Source organism: Vanessa tameamea, chromosome 19 (assembly GCF_037043105.1).
Source record: "Vanessa tameamea isolate UH-Manoa-2023 chromosome 19, ilVanTame1 primary haplotype, whole genome shotgun sequence".
In the NCBI taxonomy this organism is placed as follows: domain Eukaryota; kingdom Metazoa; phylum Arthropoda; class Insecta; order Lepidoptera; family Nymphalidae; genus Vanessa; species Vanessa tameamea.
The window spans coordinates 2,669,752-2,694,702 of NC_087327.1; the positions used below are offsets into that span (position 1 = coordinate 2,669,752).

Genomic DNA, 24,951 nt, shown 5'->3' on the forward strand with positions numbered 1-24,951 from the left:
GAGGAGGTATTGCCTCAAAACAGAAAATAAGGTACCAAGTCTACCAACCACTTTTGACTACGAAACCAAAATTATAGTAGGATCTCATTTTTAGCACCCTACATATATTTTTATTTTGTTACTGGCTTCTGTATTTTAATTTTGAATTTCGAATATCTAGTTCTTTTTTATCGAATCGTAATACATGTTAGTAATATGATTATCTCCTATCATCCATCGTCGTGTCAGCACCACAGGCTTTTTCCTCATATCAATGACAATTTATAACCGTTAAGAATCTTGTGACGCAACTCGCGTCCCATCTCTCGCAGATCATATATATTAACTTTCTTCATACTAAATATTCTTTTACTATTTCATGTGCTTCTAATTACAATTTTCCTTTTAAGATCCACTGGAAGTCTTTATTTTATTGATAACTTGAATGTTGGTTTTTAAAAGTTGTTAAATATGTTTTAAAACAGATTCACTTGTATAATAAAACAACATAATCAGCCTGTAAATTTCTCACTGCTGGGCTAAGGCCTCCTCTCCCGTTGAGGAGAAGGTATGGAGCATATTCCACCACGCTGCTCCAATGCGGGTTGGTGGAATACACATGTGGCAGAATTTCGTTAAAATTAGACACATGCAGGTTTCCTCACGATGTTTTCCTTCAACGCCGAGCACGAGATGAATTATAAACACAAATTAAGCACATGAAAATTCAGTGGTGCCTGCCTGGGTTTGAACCCGGAATCATCGGTTAAGATGCACGCGTTCTAACCACTGGGCCATCTCGGCTCTCTTGTAGTAAATAGTATTAACCTGCAAATGTCTCGCTGCAAATGTGTCTTGGCTAAGGCGTTCTCTCTTTTTGAGGATAAGGTTTGGAGCTTATCTCACCACGCTGCTCCGATGCAGTCTAGTGGGTCTACATGTGTAAGATTTGTATCCAAAGTTTTCCTTCACTATCACCGTGAAGATAAATTATAAACACTTGGTAAGGCGTAGTATGAGTAAGCGGGTGTAACTGCAGGTACGAGCGACGTAACATCTTTACAATTTAATATTTCTTTCAATAGCAATGTCTAAGACCAGTGACCGGTTACCATCAGGTGATCCATTAGCGAATCCGCTTACCTAATTAATAAAAAATAAACCAATGAAAATTCATTGATACTTGCCCGGATTTCAGCCCGCAATCTTCCGTTAAAATAATGTATTCTTGTCACTGGACGATTTATTGGATTAATTAATACATTTTTTTTATAATATGTCATATTAAATTATTTATAATATTCTCCTTTCTCAGAATATTTTCTTTCATAAAATAACTGATATTAAAAAAATACTCTGTAGCCCGTACGTCGTGGTCCTTCCCTATAAGACGATTTAATCTTGTTTCTAGCGCTATATTATATTATGCCTGTGTTATTCCAATCAAATATGTTTTATTCAAGTAAACTTTAGAATACAGCATTTTTGAATCGTTAATATTAAAACTCTATCGTTTCGGAAAGCAGTCTCTAGCGAGAAGTAGCGGCAACAAACTCGCATAGTGGTTGTTTTAAAATAAACAGATTTACATTGATGTTCAATATTATGTATATATTCAATCAGTCCTGTGATGGAACCCGAGTATAAATCCAGGCGTTTTTTTTTCCAAAAAGTATTCTTTGAATGAATAATAAGATTTATTGATTAATTTAGTCTTACAAAACTTTTAAAATTTTATTAAATGGTATTTTGATTATATTTTCCGGTATCTTATTATATATGGGTAAACCATCGCCCAAAAACGTTCTCTGTGCCGTATCTAAGCGGAAAGCAGGGGGTTACAGAGTTATTATAAAGTTACTAATTATAATACAAAGTAAGGTATATTTTATCATTATATCATAATTAACATTGAATATTCTGATACATATATTAATTCTTAAATTATTATAAGCGTGAAATCTAGCACCAGAAGCTATATCCGAGGCTTCAGATGGTGACGAACAGATCAATGTCTTCCGCTTGATTGAACGTCAGATAAATTATTTGATTCGTGTTAAGTCACGTGCGAACTATGTTTATTCTACGTCTTAGACGTGTTACGCGTTACTATATACGATTTAAAAAAAAAGAAAATGTTTGCTAAAAAATATCTATACTCGAAAATTATACTCGATTTTTGTGTCCTTCCTACTGATTGCCTTTTTCGGATACTTGCTTGTTATTATGATATTAACATAACACTAAGTTCAATAAAAAGCTTAAAGTCTTTATTAATAATTAATAAATAAACATAAAGAATAAATAAAAAAATTAACAAAGTCTAGATGTTTAAAAAGTCGATATCAAATTGAAATACATTTGCCCTAGTTCCAATACGTCCAGAAAAAAAAAAACGCTATGCGATTCAATTTTATTTTTGACAAAAATTTATATCATAAAGTTTAGTTACCTGAATATTGAAATACGTTCTCATTAAATAGAACTATCAAAATTATAACTCATCCGGCGTTAAAATCATCTAAAACTCACGCTTAGTTTATCTGTTTAGTTAACGACTCATCCGCCCTTTATTCCGAAGCTAATGAACCGACGGTGAAACAAAACAAACTCAAGTTACGTGTAACAGTGGAAACCACCGAAACGTAATATTTTCCTTTGCTGACTTTTACGACATGCTCGGAATAAAAATATACCATCACTTTTTGTTCACTTGTTTTTTTTAATGTAACACTATCTTGTTCCGTACTGTTCGCTAGTATTTTATTTAATTCTTCAGATTAACCATATGTATATATATATATACTTATATGTCGGCGGAAAACTACGTATTTAAGAAAAACATGTGTCCGAAAATGATTATTTTAATGATTGAAAACTGTTTGATTATTAAATTAATAATATTTAGTGAATTCTGAGATGTTAAATTAGTCTGAATTTTTTTGCGTCCATAAATAGGTGTTATATTGAGTGAATAGTTCTCCCACCCAATTTTTTGATAAAAGGCCCATCGCCCGCCGGTATGGAGAGGCTTGTTCGAGCCGTCGAAGCGATCAGACCTCCTCAGCTTGGAATAAATCAAAGAAGAATATTTCCTGAGTTTAATTTCATACCTTCGAGGATGGATAGAAAACCAAACCCTGACATTCGTGACGTCAGCAATGCTGACGTCATATTTTTTTTTTGAAAAACAAGCTGCGACAAGCAACTTTGTCATATATATATAAAGTAACTTTACAAACATTTACCTCTTTTGTTTCACTTGTTGATACTTAGAATTCTTCGTCCTTCGTCCTTTATTTCGGTAACTATAGAACTTTCAATGTAAATATAAAATCATATATCAATAACAATATAAAAAAAAACTCAATAATTCTGGGATTTACAAAGTTATTTAACTGCCGGCCGAAAGTTTTGCTCTTATTTACCTTTTTATATTGTTATTATAATTTTAAAAAGCCCTAATTTTTAATACTATAAGAACCATTAAACTTGATTACTAATTATTAAATTAAATGGGATTGAAATTGTGTTACGAATACGCTTAAAATATTATATTCAATCATTTAATTAATTAAATTACATTAACAATTATAAAAGATTAAATTAAGGGCATCTCATTTGATTTGCAGAGATTTTTATCTATACATTAGAGGTACTGAGATATTTTATAAGTCATAGAGCCTGTTTTAATAATAAAATTACAATGACTAATTTACAGGTGGTAGTTGCGCAAGTCTGCCTGGGTACCACTAGCTCATCAGATTTTCTACTGACAAAAAGCAATACTTGTACTATTATTGTGTTGCGGTTTGAAGGTTAAGTAAGCTAGAATAACTACAGGCACAAGGGACCCAATTTATAGATGCTGAGGCGGTGCATTGGAGAAGTAAAGAATGGTTTATATTTGATACAATACCAATGTCTGTTGGCAGTAGAAACCACTTACCGTCGCCTCATTTGCCGGTCCGTATACTTATTTAAAAAATACCTCTAGATCTATGAATATGCTTTATGAAATAGCAATTAGACTAACGAGTCAACCGACCGTGCTGTTAATTTGTATATTACACCTTCCAATGCTAATAAATTCAATGCGTCTGTAAACTGCGTAATTGTTGTTAAATCAACGAATAATTCATCTAATCTCAACGGGTCAGTCAAAGATGAACTTGAAAGTTCGAAACGTTAATTATCCGCCATTTGATCACATAAACACTGCGTGTTATATTCAGCGATATTCAGCTACGAGTAAGTGTTACATGCCCAACTGAGCAAGAAGGGCATAGTTAAGTTTCGCAATCAACAAATCGAATTCGATCATAAGTTGAAAGAGACTTTATCGGGTGTATGATTTTGTTACTCTTCGTAAATTGCTAAACTTGTTCGGGTGTAAAGATTATATTTGTAGACGTATAATTCGTTATATTATATTCGTGTTGGATGTGTGATATTAGAATAAATAAAGACAATATTATGTCACTTATAACTCTAAATAGATATTTTAGATCTTTGTTAAAAAATTGATTCGTTTTAGTAACGGACGGTAGAAGTGTCTATTTGACGTTTCGTATTTCTCATTGAAGTACTAGACGTAATTTTCATACATTAAGTGGCAAGCGATTACGATTTTAAGTTCATGATCTTTAAACAGAATATTGTTAACTTATTATTCACATCTTCAGTTCATTCCATGTATATTTTAAAATAAAATAAGTAAAAGTATTTGCTATTAAAAATATGAGATGTTTAAGTACATACTTAGGTCCTGTCTGCGGTAACGATAACTTGGAGAGGAACCTAAATGTGTCAAAAGAAATTCTTATAAAATGTATTTGCCGATTAACAGAAAACAGAAAATATATGTATGTCAAAGCATCAAAAAGTTTAATTAGGATTTATTTATTTTTATCATACATGCTGGCAACGTTAGTATGACATTAAAAAGAAAAGAATCGAAAAGTGTCAGGATTGATTGAACATTAAGAAAAAGATACGAACAAAAACGACGAGACTTATATTTTTGGAAATAAATATGTCTGATAACGAATTAATACCCAAACCTTCGTTATATAAAAATATGTCGTGTATAAATTTCAATGACTGTATAAATGATATAATATTTTTTTTAATTTTAGTACGACGATGAAAACAATTACAATTCCCAAAGTTAAATCTTATATTTATGATAAAAATAACAATAATTATCAATTAAATAAAATTTAAGTATTACAAGTAAGTACATTTAAACATGAAAATAATTAATTAGAATAAATTTCATTTATATTTGATTTCAATCTTCATTTATATTTAACGTAATAAGTAAGTCTATTTAAATATAATCTTCATAAAAGAGCAATTCTGAGCAAAGTTTTTTCATCATTTTTCTCGACAGTGAAACCACATTCCATCATTCTGAATGAATACTTATACATTTAATGAAAATTACTGACTTGAACAATAAAACATTAAAAATAAGAACCTAATTGAAAAGCATATTTTGGTTTCAACTTACGATTTAATTTTCAAATCGTTAAATATTGCTTTAAAAATATATCAATCTCTAGAACCAGTTAAAGATCAGTCTTGATAATTGATAGGATGGAATGAAAGTATCAAGACCTCTTGGGCGAACGTGATGAATGACTTTCACTGAATTTCAATTATTAAAGTGATTAGCTTTTTGTACAGTTCGGACACCTGTCGCGGTGATCGACAGTTGGTATATAAGATCACTACCTCAGTATATGTTGACTACGATTTATACGTAAATAGATTTCTGTGTATATTTTGAAAATATGTATAAAATCAGTCGTAGATCTCGATTATCCTTTTGGGAGGACCTTAGCCCTGCTTGAAGAATACAAAAATTCACATTTTTTATTTTGTTTAACGTATTACATGCTAAAAAGTTTACAAATAATTATTATAATCAATTTCACTTTAAGATTTATCACGGAAGAACTCAGATGCTTTAGGGGGGGCTTGAGACAAAATACACCTCCCCCCATCCCTCTGAATCCGCCTCTGTATAAAAGTACAATATATATCAAGATGGATTTTTAATGTCTCTGTCAGGATGATGTTAAGCTGTAGGTACACAAAAAAAACTGTTTTTATACTTACATAATACTTATATCGGAACATACAGCGTGTTTTGGACGTTTTACTTTATATTATTAATATATATGTAGTTGTGTTATGTTTTGAGCTGTCTGTATGACTATAACAGTTATAAAATTTATAGGATACACATACATAATAATAATACAAAATGGTATATCATCGTAGGTTGTCAACATTTCACAGTGAGATACGAAGTGAATTCTTACAGTATTACACAACAGTTTAAACAGTGTTTAATTTTAATAATCGACAATTATGTGTACTATATTCTAGTATAAAGTAAATAAGAACATTTAAAATATATTGACAAATTTGTAGTTATCCTCAGGCGAAGATGCGGGTATTACCTAGTATAAAATAATATCGATTTAAACTATTCGAATTGGAGTAGGAACAAATTTTCGCTATACTGCGCCTTCATATAGTAAAACCTAACCAAGGTACCGTAGGCAAAATAAATATTATTGAAAAAATATTTTATTAATCACTATTAAATATCTATAAATATGACATTTTTACGTCATACTACATGTTTTTAAGTTATTTTGTTACCTAATTTAGTTGTAAGTGGTAACTATGACTGATTTTAGTTCTGTCGTAATTCTGAATTGAGGTTGTCTAGAAGATATTACTCTAAGTGATAAGGCTGCCTTGATATACTTTAAAATTTACCTGGTACTTCTTTTATATTTAATATAAATTGCTGTCTTGGTATGGGCATGTTATGCGGAGGAATGAGGACCATGTTGTGAGAAAGGTTTTGAAAATGGATGTGGATGGATATAGAGGTAGGGGACGACCCAAGAAACGATGGATGGATTGTGTGAAAGACGATATGGTTAGAAAGAATGTTACTAGTGAGATGACGTCCGACAGAGAAGTATGGAAGAAGACATGCTGCGCCGACCCCAAGTAAAATTGGGATAAGGGCAGGAGGATGATGGTGATGATGATGTGTGCAATAACGATTTAATAAACAACTAAATAAATATCTAAGTAATAAAACCGTGAACGATTAATGAATCCACATCTATCTCAGCAATATAAGCTTACATAACTAAATACCAGAAAAAAAATGTAAAAATTCTTCATAACTAATACATGGTTTTATTTCTATGTATTAATTGCGTAGTAAGAAATATATTGCATATATTTTTATTTTGCAAACTGTACTTTTTGCCAGTGCCAGTTGACAGGTCATTGGCGTTCCTATTGTTATTTGGATCGCGGTAATAACTTCGCGCATTTTAAATTTTTGTTTTGTAAACATTTATTAATAATTGAGAAGACTTTTTTTCAGTATCTCTGGTGCTCAAGCGTCATCCTTGGCTTGTAAGATTTTTATTATTTTTATTCCATTTACTTGTACTAACATCTATTGTCGTGTACTGTTCGCGCAAATTTATCGGCACAGCGTAGGCTGAAGCGCTACTGCGCGCAAAAATGATTGTTTTTAATTTTTTTATTTCATAATAAGTATTCTTTTGTTTAATTATACCTGTATATTCACCTGTACCTTTATATATTATAGTCGGAACTAATTTTTAATCGTTTAGATGAAAAGTGGACAATTGTTTTGTTTAAGGCAGATTGTTATCAGACACATGCAGGTTTCCTTATTTTGTTTTCCTTCGTCCACGACCATATTAAGCGTATAAAAATTCAATCAGATTTGAACTCGCAATCTTCGGTTAAAATTCACGTATCAACCAATAGGTCGTCTCGGCTCCTCTCATATTTAACTTAAATTGTCACGAACCTTAAACGATACATTACAACGGCGTCTGTAAATGTGACGAAACTTCAAAGATTCGACGCTATATAGCTATGTGTAACATTTCGGCGTAGCATAGAAAGCGCTCGATTTAATATTCAATAGCCCTAATTATAAAAAAATATATTGAAAAAAATTATGGTTCCAATGAAGGCAAATAATACGAAACATATTTTGAGTGTGTTCTTAAACTCGAATAACCTTTTATAATATATTTTGAACAAGTTTATATGGACAAGGGCTGTTCTAATTAAAAAGTTATATACTTATGTATGCATGTGTGCTTTTATTAGTGATATTAATTATTATTATTCACTATTTGATTGTGTGCAAATACAAATTGCACTATTTAATTTTACAATATTATTTAGAACAAACGCTAATAGTGTATAGAATATACATCCTGAAAGTCAGTTCGAAACCCCGTCTTTGTAGAATGCGAATTATTTATTCATCAGGTAAATATAATATCGAAATATAAGCACTATAGCTGACTATCGTTAATATTTTTATTAAAGAACAAAAGATAAGAATTTCTTCATACCCTTTTATTTACAATTAACCATTTAATGTATAAGTACTTCACTTTTCTAATTGTGTTATTTTAATTTTATGTTTAAATATAACTTCTTAAGCTATTGGCAAAGAACATATTAGTGAACAGCGAATACTTAGTTAATTTTCTATTAGGTAACAGAAGGTAAATCGTTCCTCACGTTTAAAAAAAATATCTTCTCACATAAATATGACTTGCTCAATCTTTTCTTCTGTTTCCTCCTATCATCGACTATGCTAACATTTGATGCGAATTATGAACAGATTAACAACATCGAATGATTTTGAAATATCTTCATTCGCTATATTTCAAACAATTATCTATTCAAACAATTAATCATAACAATATTCAATACAGACATATTACATTTGTTTCTCGACCGTCGAAAAATCAAGCACTAGTTTCATAAACATATTTGAACCCACCGATCTGAGAACTACGGTAATACATTTATTCCTATTTCAATAATAGATGTTTACAATTAATATTTTTATTAAAAACTTCTTGAAGGCTATCGTTTCATTATTTAAACTTAATAATATATAATATTTAAAATAAATTAGCATATATTAAAACACTGACCTTAAACCAGGCCATAGTGGAGTCGTCGTAAAGCACCACCCACTCCTCCGACCACGTGCTCCACAAGTACTTTCCTGGAACAACACGAGAGTATGTCAATGACCTAAATACGTTTATCATTAATGTCAACATCCGTGTCGCAGCTTTATCAAAGGTATAAAAACTTAATCGACGTTTGAAATTGTTTCTAAACATTAATTAATATGGATATTACATTACAGATGAATAATATTAAATTATTATTATGGTTTTATCCTTGACGGACGTAGGTTTTTAATCTAAATTTAAAAATTGAAACTTGACTCAATTGGAAAATAAAAAAGGCTATGTTCAACGACTGATCATCATCCTGTGTTTACAAAAAGAGAACAATGTTTTTTTTTTCATCAATCATTCAAATATCAATTTCTAGACTAATACCATGCGAAAGGAACTGTCTGTTTGTTTGATAGCTCATCAAGACTAAATCAAGAAATTTAGTTGTTGTTATTGTACAAGAGTTGGATCATTTAAAAATATAAATTACAGGATCTACGGGAAAAAATTAAGACGGATAAAATCGTGAGATATGTATATATGTTATCTGGAAGAATTTTAATTTATTTTACGTTTATTTCAGATAGTTACGAGAATGGAAGCAAGTAACTAGATAAACTTAATAACTAAAAGTAATTCAAATATATAAAAATATGTTTGCAATATACCCTACATATAATACATTGTTATATTCACATATGTGTATCAGTACATTGCTATATGTTTATTTATTTGAATATATATTTGTAAAAGAGACATCCTTTTTTTTCAAGGAGGTATATGCAAGTTACTTGTTAATAGACGGTCACCTATAGCCATTTTTCACTGAAATTCACCGCCAAATATTAAGCTCAACGTCTTATATTTCTGAAGCTTGATACACTGAGTCGCGCTCAACGAAACACAATATACTAATTTATATTATTATTATGGTACCGACCAAAAATGTTAAATAAAAACCCTATATCTTTTCAAACTACAGAGATTTATAAAGCGAACTGTGTTACGTTTTAATGGATGCAAAATTAATCCAATGGAATATTTTCACAAAGCGATCAAATGATTATGAAGATCGAAACAGGTCGTAACTACGACCCGTTAACGTTTGTGCTCTGCGTCACACTTTAAGCTCATCTCACATACTCCAAAAAGCTTTTAACAAAGAGTACGTTGTGTGTAATTTAATTTAATAATATATTCTGATATAACAATTTCACTTCGTGGTGAAATTATAACGTGTGAGTGATTTCGTTTTCTTGACAATTATATTAATTCTATATAAAAAATAAATTTCATTAACAATACGAGTTTATTGGCACCAAAATATCAGCAAGTATGATACATAAGCGAACTCAGAAAGGGCTCTGACGCAAGCGTCTGGAGAAAGAAATTAAACATACATATATATATTTTCACAGCTTAAATCCATATATATTGTAAAGTATTAAAAACTTAGATTTTACCTTTTTTTGTATATTAAAAGGCGCGTTCTTTCGCATTTCTGTAATAATTATATATGATCAACAGACGAACTACGAATTACGCTTAGTGTGATTACTTATATACCGAAAGGCGAATGGGTTCGCCTAACTCGCTAATCGGCTGGACTTCAAATGGTACCGCTTCGTACATATATCTGCCTATAGGTAGAAATTGTAAAAAAGTTGTTAAAAACTAAAATAAAATCTATTTTACTATTTCGTGAAGCCTTTACATTAGGTCTTATAGTATAAATCATCATCATCCTCCTTGTCCCAATTTTACTTGGGGTCGGCGCAGCATGTCCAGCTTCCATACTTCTCTGTCGGACGTCATCTCACAAGTAACATTTTTTCTAACTATATCGCCTTTACAGAATCCATCCATCGTTTCTTTGGTCGTCCCCTACCTTATTGTATAAATACGTAACAATAATTTTCAAATAACAAGGTAATCGTAATTTTAAATAAGACACCGCATGTGATTATACGATTTTCACAAATTAAACAAACGTATTTTATATTGTTTATATATTAATCACTACATAGTATAAAATAAAGTCGATTCCCTCTGTCAGTCTGCCCTGTGTATTCTTACATCTTTAAAACTACGCAACGGATTTTGATGTAGTTTTTTTTAATAGATAGAGTGATTCAAGACGAAGATTTATATGTATGAAACATGCATAATATAGCAAAGAAACGTTGAACATTTTAGAACTTTCTAAAATATAATGTCGTAAATAAACACTTTTTTTGCGCTTACATTGCAAACACTGGCTGAACCCTACGAGATAGATCAAAATAATGTACTACAGTTTTATAAAGCTTAAAGATCCACAAAAAACGTCCGCGATGTCTATCTCTTAGGGATAACCTAGTAGTTTTACAAAAAATAAACTAATATAAGTAGGTATTCCTTATATTAAATTATTGTTTAATGTTAAGATATTAGATAATTAAATACCTTATTAAGTCTGCGCCTCAAATTCAGACTGTATCGTGTATTTATTAAAAATTTACATCATAAATGTTCAATAGCTCAAAGAGCTGTCTGTAAGGCCAAATACGCCACTCAGTTAATTGCAAAGATCGAATCAGTATCCACGGTAGATAAAATATATCGCTGTATTTGAGTGATATCATGGCCCTGATACATCATAAATGATAATACGATATATTGGTTTATCGTGAACGTGTCTCGAACAGCGTGGAGGATTCTGACCAACTTGTTCAAAGCTAAACGTAAGAACGTAGGTAAAGTATAAATAATAGCCTAAATTATATAATTAATAATAATATATTAACAATTAATAATACTTTACAATATATATGGATTTAAGCTGTGAAAATATATATATGTATGTTTAATTTCTTTCTCCAGACGCTTGCGTCAGAGCCCTTTCTGAGTTCGCTTATGTATCATACTTGCTGATATTTTGGTGCCAATAAACTCGTATTGTTAATGAAATTTATTTTTTATATAGAATTAATATAATTGTCAAGAAAACGAAATCACTTACACGTTATAATTTCACCACGAAGTGAAATTGTTATATCAGAATATATTATTAAATTATATATTATATAATTTGTCTTCTCAAATCTTGCGTTCTTCCAAATAAATGTGACCAGAAAAATAAAAACGAAATGTCCTACGGCGTATATATATTTTTTTATTCCAAAGCTTCGTACCTTTAAATTTATTCGAATACTATTTTTCATGTCGATTCAAAGGGGTGCTATTTGACTAAAGAATCGTTTTACTTGGTTGATGTGTTTTGAAAATGATAGCTCGTTTTTAAGTTGGGAGGCGTGAAGAAGTTTTTGGACAATATAGGATGTGTCCTTGTCAACTGCGGTAAGAAGCAAGGTATGAAAAGACTTTTACATTTCTAAGAGTTAGTGTTTATAGCGATTGTGAACATAATTACTTCGGGCCTTCGTGCAAGTCCGTCTTCGTAGGTGTCTACCGCCGCCATTCTGCTGCGAAACAGCAATACTTACCATTGTAGTATTATACTTTGAAGTGTGAGTGAGCCAGTGGAACCAAATTAGAAGGGTCTTTCAATGGGTGTTATGTTAAGGTATAGCCAATCATTTACCATGTCACTTACAGTGCCAACGTCTATGGCGGTGGTGACTTACCATCATGTAGCCAATTTGTCTACCTGTTTTATATTTTTTTAAATGCCATGAGATATGGTATATGGACTAAGTTAACTTACAATGTAGTGTTCTATTAGATGATTTAGTTTCACTGATGAAAAAAGATACTTTTCATTTAGATAAATTGTCCTATTTTATTAATATTTAACAAATAAAAGAAAAACAAGAAAAAAGTGGATAATATAACCTGATATCCAAAAACTTAAAATCTTGTGTAACTTAACTGATGAACACAACTATTATTTGATTACTCACAACAGATTTTAATTGTTTATTTAAATAAAAGGTCTTTAAATATAAATGCTTGCGCACAACTATAAATATGATTTAAAATTTTAAAATAACCTGTGTGTCTGTACACAAAGGCAGGTGTGTAACTTTCTTGGCACATTTTCGTTTCATCGAGCTTTAAATCACAACGATTCTAAAGAAGTCTCACTTCATAAAATAATTATCCAAATCGGACCATAAAGGAGCACTGAGGTAACAATAAAAAAGAAAGAAAAATACGACCTAGACGACGGTTAAAAAAAGGAATAATTAATTTACCGTGTAATTATTAATATTGATTAACTAAAACATAACTATGAACAATAGTGTTAACCATCTATAATATAATCAATGAAATAATAATTAACTCAGTACTCAGTGCGGATTAAGCCTCTCTCTTGGAACAGATTATACTAAATTGTGTAATAGTAATTCTCTGTAAAATATATCTGTACTAATAAATAATAAATGGGACGACGTTTCTGCAAGCCCGTCTACCGCAAAACAGCTATGGGTAGTTAGCATTGTTTTGTTCCGGTATATAAAGGGGATGGAGCCAATATAAGCCAATATAATAAGAGACATATCTTAGTACCCAAGGTTGGTGGCGTATTGGTAAATATTCTACTAGTCAGGACTGGGCGGTGGTAACAATTTACTATCAAGTGGCATAGCTACCATTCACCTACATCATAAAAAAAAACAACTAACTACCAAAATAACTAAACCAATTTACTTAAAAAAATATCCAAAAGTTGCAGCGTGTTGTGGACAAGGGTTAGTATAGTATATTATATAAGTAAATAATTTTGAAAAACTACTGGTGGAAAGCTACATTATTCGAGTATAACACTCGGGAATAATGTAGCTAATAAATAATATATTATATAAATAAATAATATGATATTAATATTACAAATTATATTAATATCATATTATTTCCTTTATTAATAAATTACTCCTACGGTGCTCCTACGGTGGTCCTCCTACGGTGTTGACCACTTGGTCACCACCACCCATAGACAATGGCACTAAGAAATATTAACCATTTCTTACATCATCAATGCGCCACCAACTTTGGGAACTAAGATGTTAAATCCCTTGTGCCTTTAGTTACACTGGTTCACTCATCCTTCAAACCGGAACACAACAATACTGAGTACTGCTGTTTGGCGGTAGAATATCTGATCAGTGGGTGGTACTTACCCAGAAGGGCTTGCACAATGCCGTACCACCAAGGAAATTTATAAAATTCGTGCGGGTAACGCCGCAGTTACAAATAGAAATTTCATAAAATTATACTAGTAACTATCACCCTACTCTACTAATTATATATTTAAATATTAACTTCAACAAGAGATGAGTTATATACATACACGGGTTTGATTTTCATTTTATATTCACGTGTTCTTGTAACTAGGCATTTCGTGTTTTATCGGCGTAATAGTCGTCGCGTTAACTCGTCTGGGGAACGCGCTAATTTATAATTCATCAGTGACAAGGAAGAAAGGTGGAAGCGCCAAAATTGTACCTTTGGAAAATGAGATTAAAAGTATACACGTAAAAGATTCTTTTTCTATATCATTCTCTAACGTAACGAATCCAAGTTATCGTTTGCACAGTTATATGTCGAAGTGACATAGACCTTTTTATCACGGAAAAATCGTAGCGAAGTTGGTGAAACTGTTGAAAAATATCGTATATTACGATTGTACTAATCGTGGGTCAGTCACCCTAACGTAATCACATTTGCTCACTCATCCTGAAAACCAGTACAAACAATAACTTGATGGTCAGTGAATATTTACATTCAAGATCTAATTAACTTTGAAATGACACTACACACTCTATAATATATTTGTATGTATATATACAATTCATATGACATTAAAAAGGAAGGATTTTCTTAAATGGATACCTGATGTAAGTGGTCAACAGTGCACTGTTGGGAATAGGTAATACTGATGCGCCAACTACCTTGGGAACCTTGGTTTTCATTTTCCATATGCCTTTAGGTATCTTGGTCAACTCATACTTCAAACTAGCTATTGCTGTTTGGCGGTAGATTGTGCACAAAGCCCACCACTATGTAAAAAGTTTTTATATTATGGTTTTCAAATAAAGATAATTTATTATATTAAATAATAAAAAAAACTGTCTATGAGTACTACTCTTTACTGAGACAGTACAGAGTCTTCAGGTAAGTCAATTCAATTCAATTCTTAGTTTAATGGCTTTTAGTTGTGCCTTCAGGTAAGTCATATAGTCTCGAGGAATTGACGTTGACACGTCCTAGATCCGTAACGTTTGTAATGGGGGGGGGGGGGTATATGTAAATTAGGTACTCTATTTTTAAAAGAAATTAATGACAGCAACTCTGTGAAGTAAATACGTCCTTCTCGGAAGAAGATATTCGTTTCCGTAATAAAAATATTTAGATATTATTTAATTCTCAAATACGTACACTTAATCATGCGCACGAGGTACTCATTACGGTGAGGAGAAGATTTTTAACTAATTCAACCATGCTGCTCCAATTCGAATTTAGACACGTGCCGCTTTCCTCGCGATATTTTCGTTTACCACCGAGCACGAGATGAATTATAAACATTTATTAAGTACGTGCTAATTCAGTACTTGCCTGATTTTGAATCATCGCAGAAGGTTTCCCACGAGAGAAAACAGTTAATCTCAATCGAAGATTACGGTTTCGAACCCGGAAAAGCACCATCGATAACATCGAGAGAAACACTGCAGACGTAGGTAGTTTTCCATATACATTATCTTTAAATCGTTGGAATAATTTAATCCTTCTGATCGAAAGACCTGATTGTTAAAATCTTCTCAATTTCAAATATAGAACATGTAAAACCCTATGGGAGAATAAACTTATTATTCACAAATAATTCGCTTGATTTATTCGTATTACCCTTATATTATGGAAATGAATGGAACCACGATTAGCCCATAACCTGAAGTGTACTTGATTTTATGAAGGGGAGGAAATGTGCACCTGTGGCCTTATTTTATGTGCCTCAATAAATTCACAACGTATACATTTTACTTATGATATCATATCAATATCTTATTAGGAAAACAATAATAGTATTATTATATTTATAAGACATTTTGTTTGTAAATAAAGTGTATTTTATTGAAGTGCATCATTAAATAACATTTGATGGTAAACATAGCATATCATTTATATATATATTTTATGTGATTGGTGGCAAACGAGCAGGAGACTCACCTTGATTTTTGATTGATAGGGACTACCACCGCCCATGGACATCATCATATGTTCATATATGTACATATGTAACATAAACTTATTTGTATGAGCCATATCTAAATATAAATTATTATAATAAAATCAAAATATCCATTATTAAAGTATGTATACAAGAATTTTGCAAATTTGAATCAAATGTATAGCAACCGCCGCAACTCGGATAGATCGGCAAGAATATCCGCAGTTTCCCTTTCATGTAAATTAAATTAATCTTGTAGATTAAATAAAATTGAAATTTTGATTAAACATAATATTAATTAAAACGTGTTGTAATCGAGATCAAATATATATTTACGAGATCAACAACTATTAACTCGCCGCTTTTTATCATATTTATAATCATTTATAATATTTATTTATAATTATTTTGACATAAGCTTTAAATATTTTCGTCATTAACAAAATTGCATTAAAAAAAATATAACTTACGTTTGTACCGTAGCATGTAGCCACCTTTAATTTGTGTTCCGCCATGCTCTGAAACAAATACATAGTTGTTAATATTAAAACATTCGTCATTTAGCAATAATATTAATTTTTAAAGACACTTTGATATCAATAAAATATACAATCTATATAGTAATCGGACATTATTATGTTATATTTTTTAATCAAAAACAGTGTTAGTGCGACAGAGTTAGTAGATTTCGTTTTATATTTATGTGATATTTTCTTATCATGTTTGGGGGAACAAAAATAAGGAATGCTTTATATTTCTTATTGCCAATGTCTATAGATAGTGGTGTCCACTTACAAGGTAAAAAATAATCCATTTGTCCATCAGTCTTTTTAAATGTAAGAGGGAAAAAATTGGAATGAAAAACTGCTTAAACCTATAACTAACCTAAACTGCTTATTCATTATATTTGTATTTATTTGGAAAATCGAGTGTTCGTTTTGTTTACATAGTTTTGAAAAAGTTTAATCATAAATATTTTGAACTGTGATGGTTTCAAACTCGCAAAGTTTAAAGAGTTGTCCCCAATATAAAAATATAGCATTAAATGTATCTATCTATCTATTGAAGAACACAAGAGCATTTCAAAAATAGTGCAAACATTACATTATTTGCTTTCGTAAAATATCGAACGAAGCTGAAACTGCAGTGTATCAAGTTTAGTCGCTTTATGCTTTTAAACCTAAAAGTACTACAAACTATCCAGACAAGGATAACGTTTCAGACAATTTAGCCGTCGCTGTCCTCGGAAACTGAAATAAAGGTGTTTTGTTTTCATATAATTTCAGAAGTATTTCTGCACTGCTCATCATATATTCTACTGCCAAGCAGCGATACTTACTATTGCTATCCGGTTTGAAGGCTGAGTGAGCCAATCACAGGCCCAAGGGACATAGTATATCGTAACATCTTAGTTCCAAATATTGGTGGCGCATTGGCAACGTAAAGAATGGTTAACATTTCTTACGGCGCCATATTTATTGTCATAGGAAACTTGCTATCAGTTTTCCTAATAGCTCGACAGACTATTTTATAAAAAAAATATATCTCATTGGTCAATTTTAATAATTAATAGTAACACAAGTAGTACAAACCACTCCACAGCATCTACATGACATTCACTATGATTCCTAGGACATCGACAAAGGTAGTGCCTTTATTACACTAGCTCTTTCAAAGGCTTCATTAATATGTATCGGTGTTTAATTTATACGAATACGTAAAGGTTACGGGTTTATTTGAACTCGTTAATCACAGAACCTACCCAGTTCGATAAAAGAAATATTATTGAGAAGATCTAATACAATGTTATACATATATAGATTATATCAACTCACAGTATATCCGTCTAAAGTGCAACTTCCTACGTAACCTATACAAAATCTTACTAAGAGCAAAATCAAGTATAAATATAGAAAAATCAGAAATAGGAATATGGAAAAGGGTTGATATGGAATGCGAGTACACGTTGCATGAGGAGGTGAAAACAATAATATCTACCAAAACATTGGGTTCCGGCGGTAAGTAGCACGTGATTTGAATTGATGATTCAAATCACGTGTAAGTATTATCATTTCTGTTGTTTCCTTTTTTATTTTATTGCAATAATTTATTATTAATTTACTAATATAAAATTATGTTAGTGGAAACAATGCAAGCAGTCTCGTATTTGTACTTTGGAAATGATCTAGCGGGAATGATTTATATTTTCGTTTTAATACTACATGTGTTTTTGTTTGTTTTATATGTGTTAGAGTTTTTATTATTATTTTTTTTTTTTGGTGCAGCTGTATAAGACATCAATGTGTGGCATTTGGTTTCCAATAAATTTGCTCGTCTCTACTAGTCGACTGATTGATTTCAATTGATTGATGCAATGTTTCAGAAGATAACTTCGAATTCTATAGGAATTATAGATGTATCGCTTATCTTTAAATGATCTATCTCTTGGGTAAATCCTTTGATTCACTATAAATTTAGATGAAAGTTTAAAATAGCTTTGACAATAAACTCATTATTTGCATAATATTATTTAACAGAGTTACCGTCACTATTAAATGGTTTTTCTCTTTTAAATTCTAATAATTTTTAGTATCATTAGTATTTCTGTGGGTTGGAATATTTCATGACGCAATTGCCAAATGCACTTTATGTTGCCCCCATTGGTTAGTAATCTTATCTTTATGATGACAAAATCATGGAGTTTCAAAGTAGTTGTGTTTTAAGATTAAGTGAATAAAATAAATACATATATACTTAATTGAGCACAAAAGCATTATTCCGTTTACATGCCCCGCGACTTCGTCTGATAAGTTTATATATTACGGCCATAAAGCTTATCTATTTTTTTAACATGTTATGTAAAGTGTGTTCTATACGTACGAGTAATTAATATGTTCAGCCATGTAAAATATATTTATACATGCTCTTGACGACTTCGACTTTTAGTCAGAAACCAATAAACGGTAAGCTGATAGTAGTTTTAAGAGATCTAAGCTAAACAATCTGCGCCAAAGATCTTTAACCTGTTTGATTTGTCAAATACTACGTAAATTTCAACTCAATTGCACATGTTACAAGGCCCGTGTTTTCATCGGAAAGTGGAAGGGGGCGGCTAATCATATCGGCATTAATCCATCATCGTTTGCCGTGATGGATTGTATATAATACTTGGATGTTATGTTTGCTAGCTTTATTGATTAACCTGATTGTTTTGTATTTATTTAGTATACTGTGCTAAGTAAGCGTTTTGTGGGAACAGAAAAAAGGTTTCATATCTTGATTGGTTTAGCATTAAACATCTTAGATTTTAATGTTTTTATTGTGAGATATCTACTGATAATTGAGTAATGTGCAATCTACTCCCTTAGTTTAATACATACTTCGTTGATTTAAATTATTATAATTATAATATATTAACTTTAGTAACGAGACTCTTTTTCCTTCTTTATTTTACTTCTATATTGTCTTTTTTAACTGTAAATTATTTCAATAAGCATCCATTTCGATCTTTCACATCCACCAGTTGTGCCAAGTGATATTTGAACCATATAATCATAAGCTTTTAATACGTTATGTCTTTAGTGTATCAAATACTTGAGATCAATGTTCGGGTAATATTTTTTAAGAACACATCGTTTATTTTTATTTAAAATTATTGTTGTGACTGCAGTAAAAAAATATATATGTGAAAGTATACTATATAATAATATCAGAGTAATATTAAAATTCTTCATATTACCTTGGAAGTCTTCGCTTAGGACCTACAGCCTGTTATACTGAAGTCCTACCGCTGTGTTATTCAGAAACAGTTATATTGCACAACTATGTGCGCAAACACAAGTCATTAAGATTGACTCTGAAGTCTGATGGGAGAACAAACCAACACGTACGTTACGTTACGTATTCTCTGAGGCATGATTTTGAAATCCCGCAACGACACATTTCCGAGCTGCTATTAAAAAAGTCTTGACTGAACCCCAGGATCCTATCCGTAATTGTCAGATTAAAGATAATAATAGGCCATCAATAGTGGTCACCACCGCCCATAGACATGGGCACCATAAGAAATTTTAATCTTTCCTTAGATCAGCAATGCACCATTAACCTTGAGAACTCTAAGATGTCATGTCCCTTGTGCCTGTAGTTACACTCACCCTTCAAATCCGAACGCAAAAATACCAAGTATTGCTGTTTGGCCATAGAATATACAATGGTTGCATGCTAGTCTTACCATGCACCATGTCCCAGTAGGCCAAGTTTGTCTTAAACAAAGCCATACAATCAAATTTTGTATTTTTATCTTACGTCAAGTTGATTTTTCTTTTCTAAAGAAATTTAATGTAATATATCTAGACTTTATACGACATTACGTTCTAGGGGATTTGATGTACCTTAAGGATTTGGAATCTTGGAAAGTGGGTTCGTCTCAGAGGAAATCATTGGATGGCCACTTTTTATTCATACATTAAAAATGATACTACTGAAGTAAGAACACTTTTCTTGTTGACATAGCTACCATATTTATCAGTTGAAAATTGTTATGAATGTTAAAGTTTACTTATGTTAAAATATACATAAACAAATGAAAACAAATCAAAGGATGGAGACGGTTACTTACAACGTTGGGACTGATTAGGTATATAACATGTTAATTACTATATTACAAGTGAACATTTTGCTTCCAATAAAAGTGACAGTGTAAATTTCCCGCTGCTGGAGAAGGTTGGTGGATACGCACGTGGCAGAATTTCATTGAAATTAGAGATAATTATGTAGGTTATCTCACGATGTTTAATTTGTATATATTTATTCGTCATAACAATTTTATAATAAAGACTGTATAAATATGTATATTACTATTTCATGACGTTTTTCATAAAAGTTAGGGCGCAACTTTATTTTTATTTTTATTTGGGTAGCTAGCGTGATATACTAAAGAAGAAATCAAGTACAAAAAAACTATTTAACTCTTATTATAAAGTAAAAATTATATAACAAAAATAAATTTTATAAAAAAAATACATTGTAAAAATTGTTTATCATTTATTTTATTATTAATATAATATAGCTTAGAATCATTAAACATAATTGATTGGTGAATTTCTAATAGAAAATAGAAATAAATATAATTTAAACATAATGACAGCCCTGACATTCCTCACCATTGCACGTCGTCGCTCTCCGAACTGGCAGACTGCAGGCGGGCGCCAACGTGTATACGGTTCGTTTGGGATGCCTTGTTATCAGTCGAGATCATGCGCCGTGATCTGTCTCACTTTGTAACAGCACCGGTTTTTTACAAAAATCAAAGGCTTGCATTAATTTCCCTACGCTCCTTGCTTTTCATACAAAGATTTCCTGTTTCAACGTACGTTTGAAAAAGGTCAGGATCAACAGTTTTTCTTATAAATATGTTGACATAACATAGTATCTTTAAAAAAATATACAACAAATAACTAAGCCTATATATATGTCATGAAACTATAATTTATCATAATGTTAAGACCCACCTTCTCATTATATTCTGATATATTTGTTGGTAAAACGAAATATATTATTTCAAAGAATTTTAAGCTATTAAAGCAATAACAAAACGGAAAAAAAACCCTCTCAACCAAACGGGATAAAATTCGGCGAAACCCTGAACGGCTGGCGTCTATGCTATACATAAATTATAAATTAAACAGCTTTTTAACGTAAACATCTGAAGCCAATTCAAAAGAATCCTTTATTTTCACATTTCATAAGAAACTGTAAAAAGAACATTTTCTTCGTGTATTCATTTCAATGTTATTCAGGCAAAATGTTGATGATTCATTTAAATCAAGGCGATAATACTTCGCTCAATCCATTAGAGGCACGACCGCGGTGCTAACAATCAAAACAATATTCGACGGAACAATACAATGCAGTTTGTCGGATTGTTCGCGGTATTTTTCTGAGTAAACCACATTTTCACTCGTTCAAACGAAACGTCGGACTAATTGTTATAGCGATTACCCTGAAGTAATTTGAATTTCGTATTTGATAAACGCGTTAAATATATGTATACATTTTTTAACACCAAGAATAGAACAGTACATATAGTACCGTGCAGGTGTACAACATAAACTACTTATATATACTAATATTAAAAATGCGAAAGTATCTTGGTCTGTCTTTCACGGCTAAAACACTAAACCGTATTCGATAAAATTTGGAAGGAAGGACAATGGCTATTTTTTATGCTTAACAGCTGACAATCGACCCTTAAAACGCGAGCGAAGCCATAGTCGACAATTACTTATTGTTAAATATGTATGAACATATATAATAATAGTTGTCGACCGCAGCTTCCCTACGCTTCCGCTTCGTTGGTTTCATATATATATTATTACGAATATGTTATGGAAATTGTAAACTGTCGAAAGATTGTGAAACTTAACATTCTGTTAAGAATCTCGGAAGATTAGAAAATCTATCCAAGTTAATTTCGGTTGAATTATAAAAACTAACTTAACCTAACTGAGACATAATAAGATGTCAATATTTTATACTTTTTATTATAAATTTAATCACAACACAATCTTAAATATAATCTAACTCAATATAATATAATAATTAAATACAATATTATATATATAATCTAACAGCATTTACAATTTTACGGTGATATTTAAATATATAATTATATATTAATTTTTTTACATTTTTACGGCTCCCGTTATAACACAACAAATTGAGTATATCACGAATCATCGTCTGTAAAATGGTGTTTTCTTTCAAAATATGTTTCAATGTAAATAATTATCATTTGGCGTATTTATTGCTCATAAAATAACTGAGGACTTAACTTCTTATGAAAATGTATTTATATATATATATATTTATGGCATTGGTTGGCGGACGAGCATATGGGCCACCTGATGGTAATTGGTCACCACCGCCCATAGACAAAGGCGCTGTAAGAAATATTAACCATTCCTTACATCACCTATGCGCCACCAACCTTGGGAACTAAGATGTTATATCCCTTGTGCCTGTGATTACACTGGCTCACTCACCCTTCTAACCGAAACACAACAATACAGAGTACTGTTATTTGGCGGTAGAATATCTGATGAGCGGGCGGTACCTACCCAGACGGGCTTGCACAAAGCCCTACCACCAAGTAAAGACTCTATATGACTCTCATAAGCGAATGCCTCGGCGGCCATTCTCAAGAGAGAGTAGCTAACTGCGCTCGACTTAGTATATTGTACAAGTATAAACGTGAATTCATAATATCTCTTCTCTTCTCATAATCCGATGGGACAATATGATGACAACGCAAAAAGTTTATGCATATGGCCTACAGTTTTAGGACCTAGGTCATGGATAAAAAAAAATGACTAAAAAAACTTATAATTTCATTATTAATCTGTTGTTGTCTGAGATCAACAGTATAATCGCCAACTACTATCTAAACCAAAGAGGCAGTTAGGAATACCTATAAAAGAAATACCAAGATAAAAAGAATAGCTGCAATAGTTTTATTGCATATACTTCGAGAACTTTCTGTAATAAAATACTATTTTAGCCGTTTTCAATAAAGGAAGGTTATCAATTTCGCGTTGTTTTTGTGTGGTGTTCCGCGATATTTTCGCCATATTTGAACCGATATTCTTTGTTTTTTTTTTTTTATTGAATAAGTTATTGAGGGTTTGATTTCAGGAAGTCAATTTGAAAAACGAATCCTGCTCTCAAGAAAAGTATTCTAGATATACATAGCTACAATACTTTTCTTTGGGACAAATTTTTGAACTTTTTTTTTTTTGTTAAGTCTTATACTGCTTTAATTAATTACGTCATTATGTATGCTTGATACTGTTTCCTGTTTCCCGATATTCCTATTAACGAATTAACTTTACTTTCATTACGCGAATTCGTGTTGAACTTTGACATCTAGCGAGGCGGCTCTTTTTATCAAGCAATATGAAGTATTTTAGTACTAGCATTTAGACGTCAAAGTTCTTAACACATTACAAAGAATGAAAATATTATGAACGATCTTAGAATATTCAGTATTCTATTTATAATATATTTTCAATATTTCCTTATTAAGTTCATTAATTCGATATGGTTCACTGTTTATATCAAATGAATTTGAGCCGAGGATTGTTGGTTCGAATCTGGATAAGCGCTACTGAATTTTCACGTGCTTAATTTGAGTTTATAATGATTATTCTCGTGCTTCGGGAAAATATCTTACATTAAATGTGTTTGTATGACACACCGCATTATCTATGTAGCATGTCACAGACTTGCATTGGGTTCCTGAAGCCATCTTACAGCTGACTTATAATGCCTATGTATAGTCACTAATGTCAATATTATCTACAAGACAAACTGCTTATGAGAATATATTCATGTATAGTATCATTCATCGGCTATTCTTTACTTAGAATTTCTCAAAAAGTAAGATCAAATTATTATTACTCAAATTATACTTGGTGGTGGTGGTCTAGGTATGTACCACCCACTCATCAGATATTTTACCGCCAAACAGCAGTGATCAGTATTATTGTGTTCCGGTTTTAAGGATGAGTGAGCCAGTGTAACTATAGGCATAAGGGGCATAACATCGTAGTTCCCAAACTTGGTGGCGCATTCTCAATGTAAGGAATGGTTAATATTTCTTACAGCGCCATTGTCTATGGGTGATTGTGACCACTTACCACCAGGTGGCCCATTTGCCCGTCCGGCTACCTA

General features: G+C 31.4%; 2 protein-coding genes across 2 annotated transcripts in view; both read right to left on the bottom strand.

Moving 5' to 3' along the window:
• Positions 1-24,951, bottom strand: part of LOC113397075 (actin maturation protease) — a 174,694-nt gene that overhangs the window by 98,638 nt on the left and 51,105 nt on the right. The gene's annotated exons all lie outside the window — the stretch shown is intronic.
• The window catches only part of LOC113397023 (uncharacterized protein), an 88,856-nt gene that overhangs the window by 39,808 nt on the left and 24,097 nt on the right, over positions 1-24,951 (bottom strand). The window contains exons 3-4 of the mRNA XM_026635166.2: positions 16,692-16,739; positions 9,018-9,091 (exon numbers count right to left, since the gene is read on the bottom strand). Coding sequence (XP_026490951.1) covers positions 9,018-9,091; positions 16,692-16,739 — 122 coding nt within the window. The remainder of the gene's footprint in view (positions 1-9,017; positions 9,092-16,691; positions 16,740-24,951) is intronic.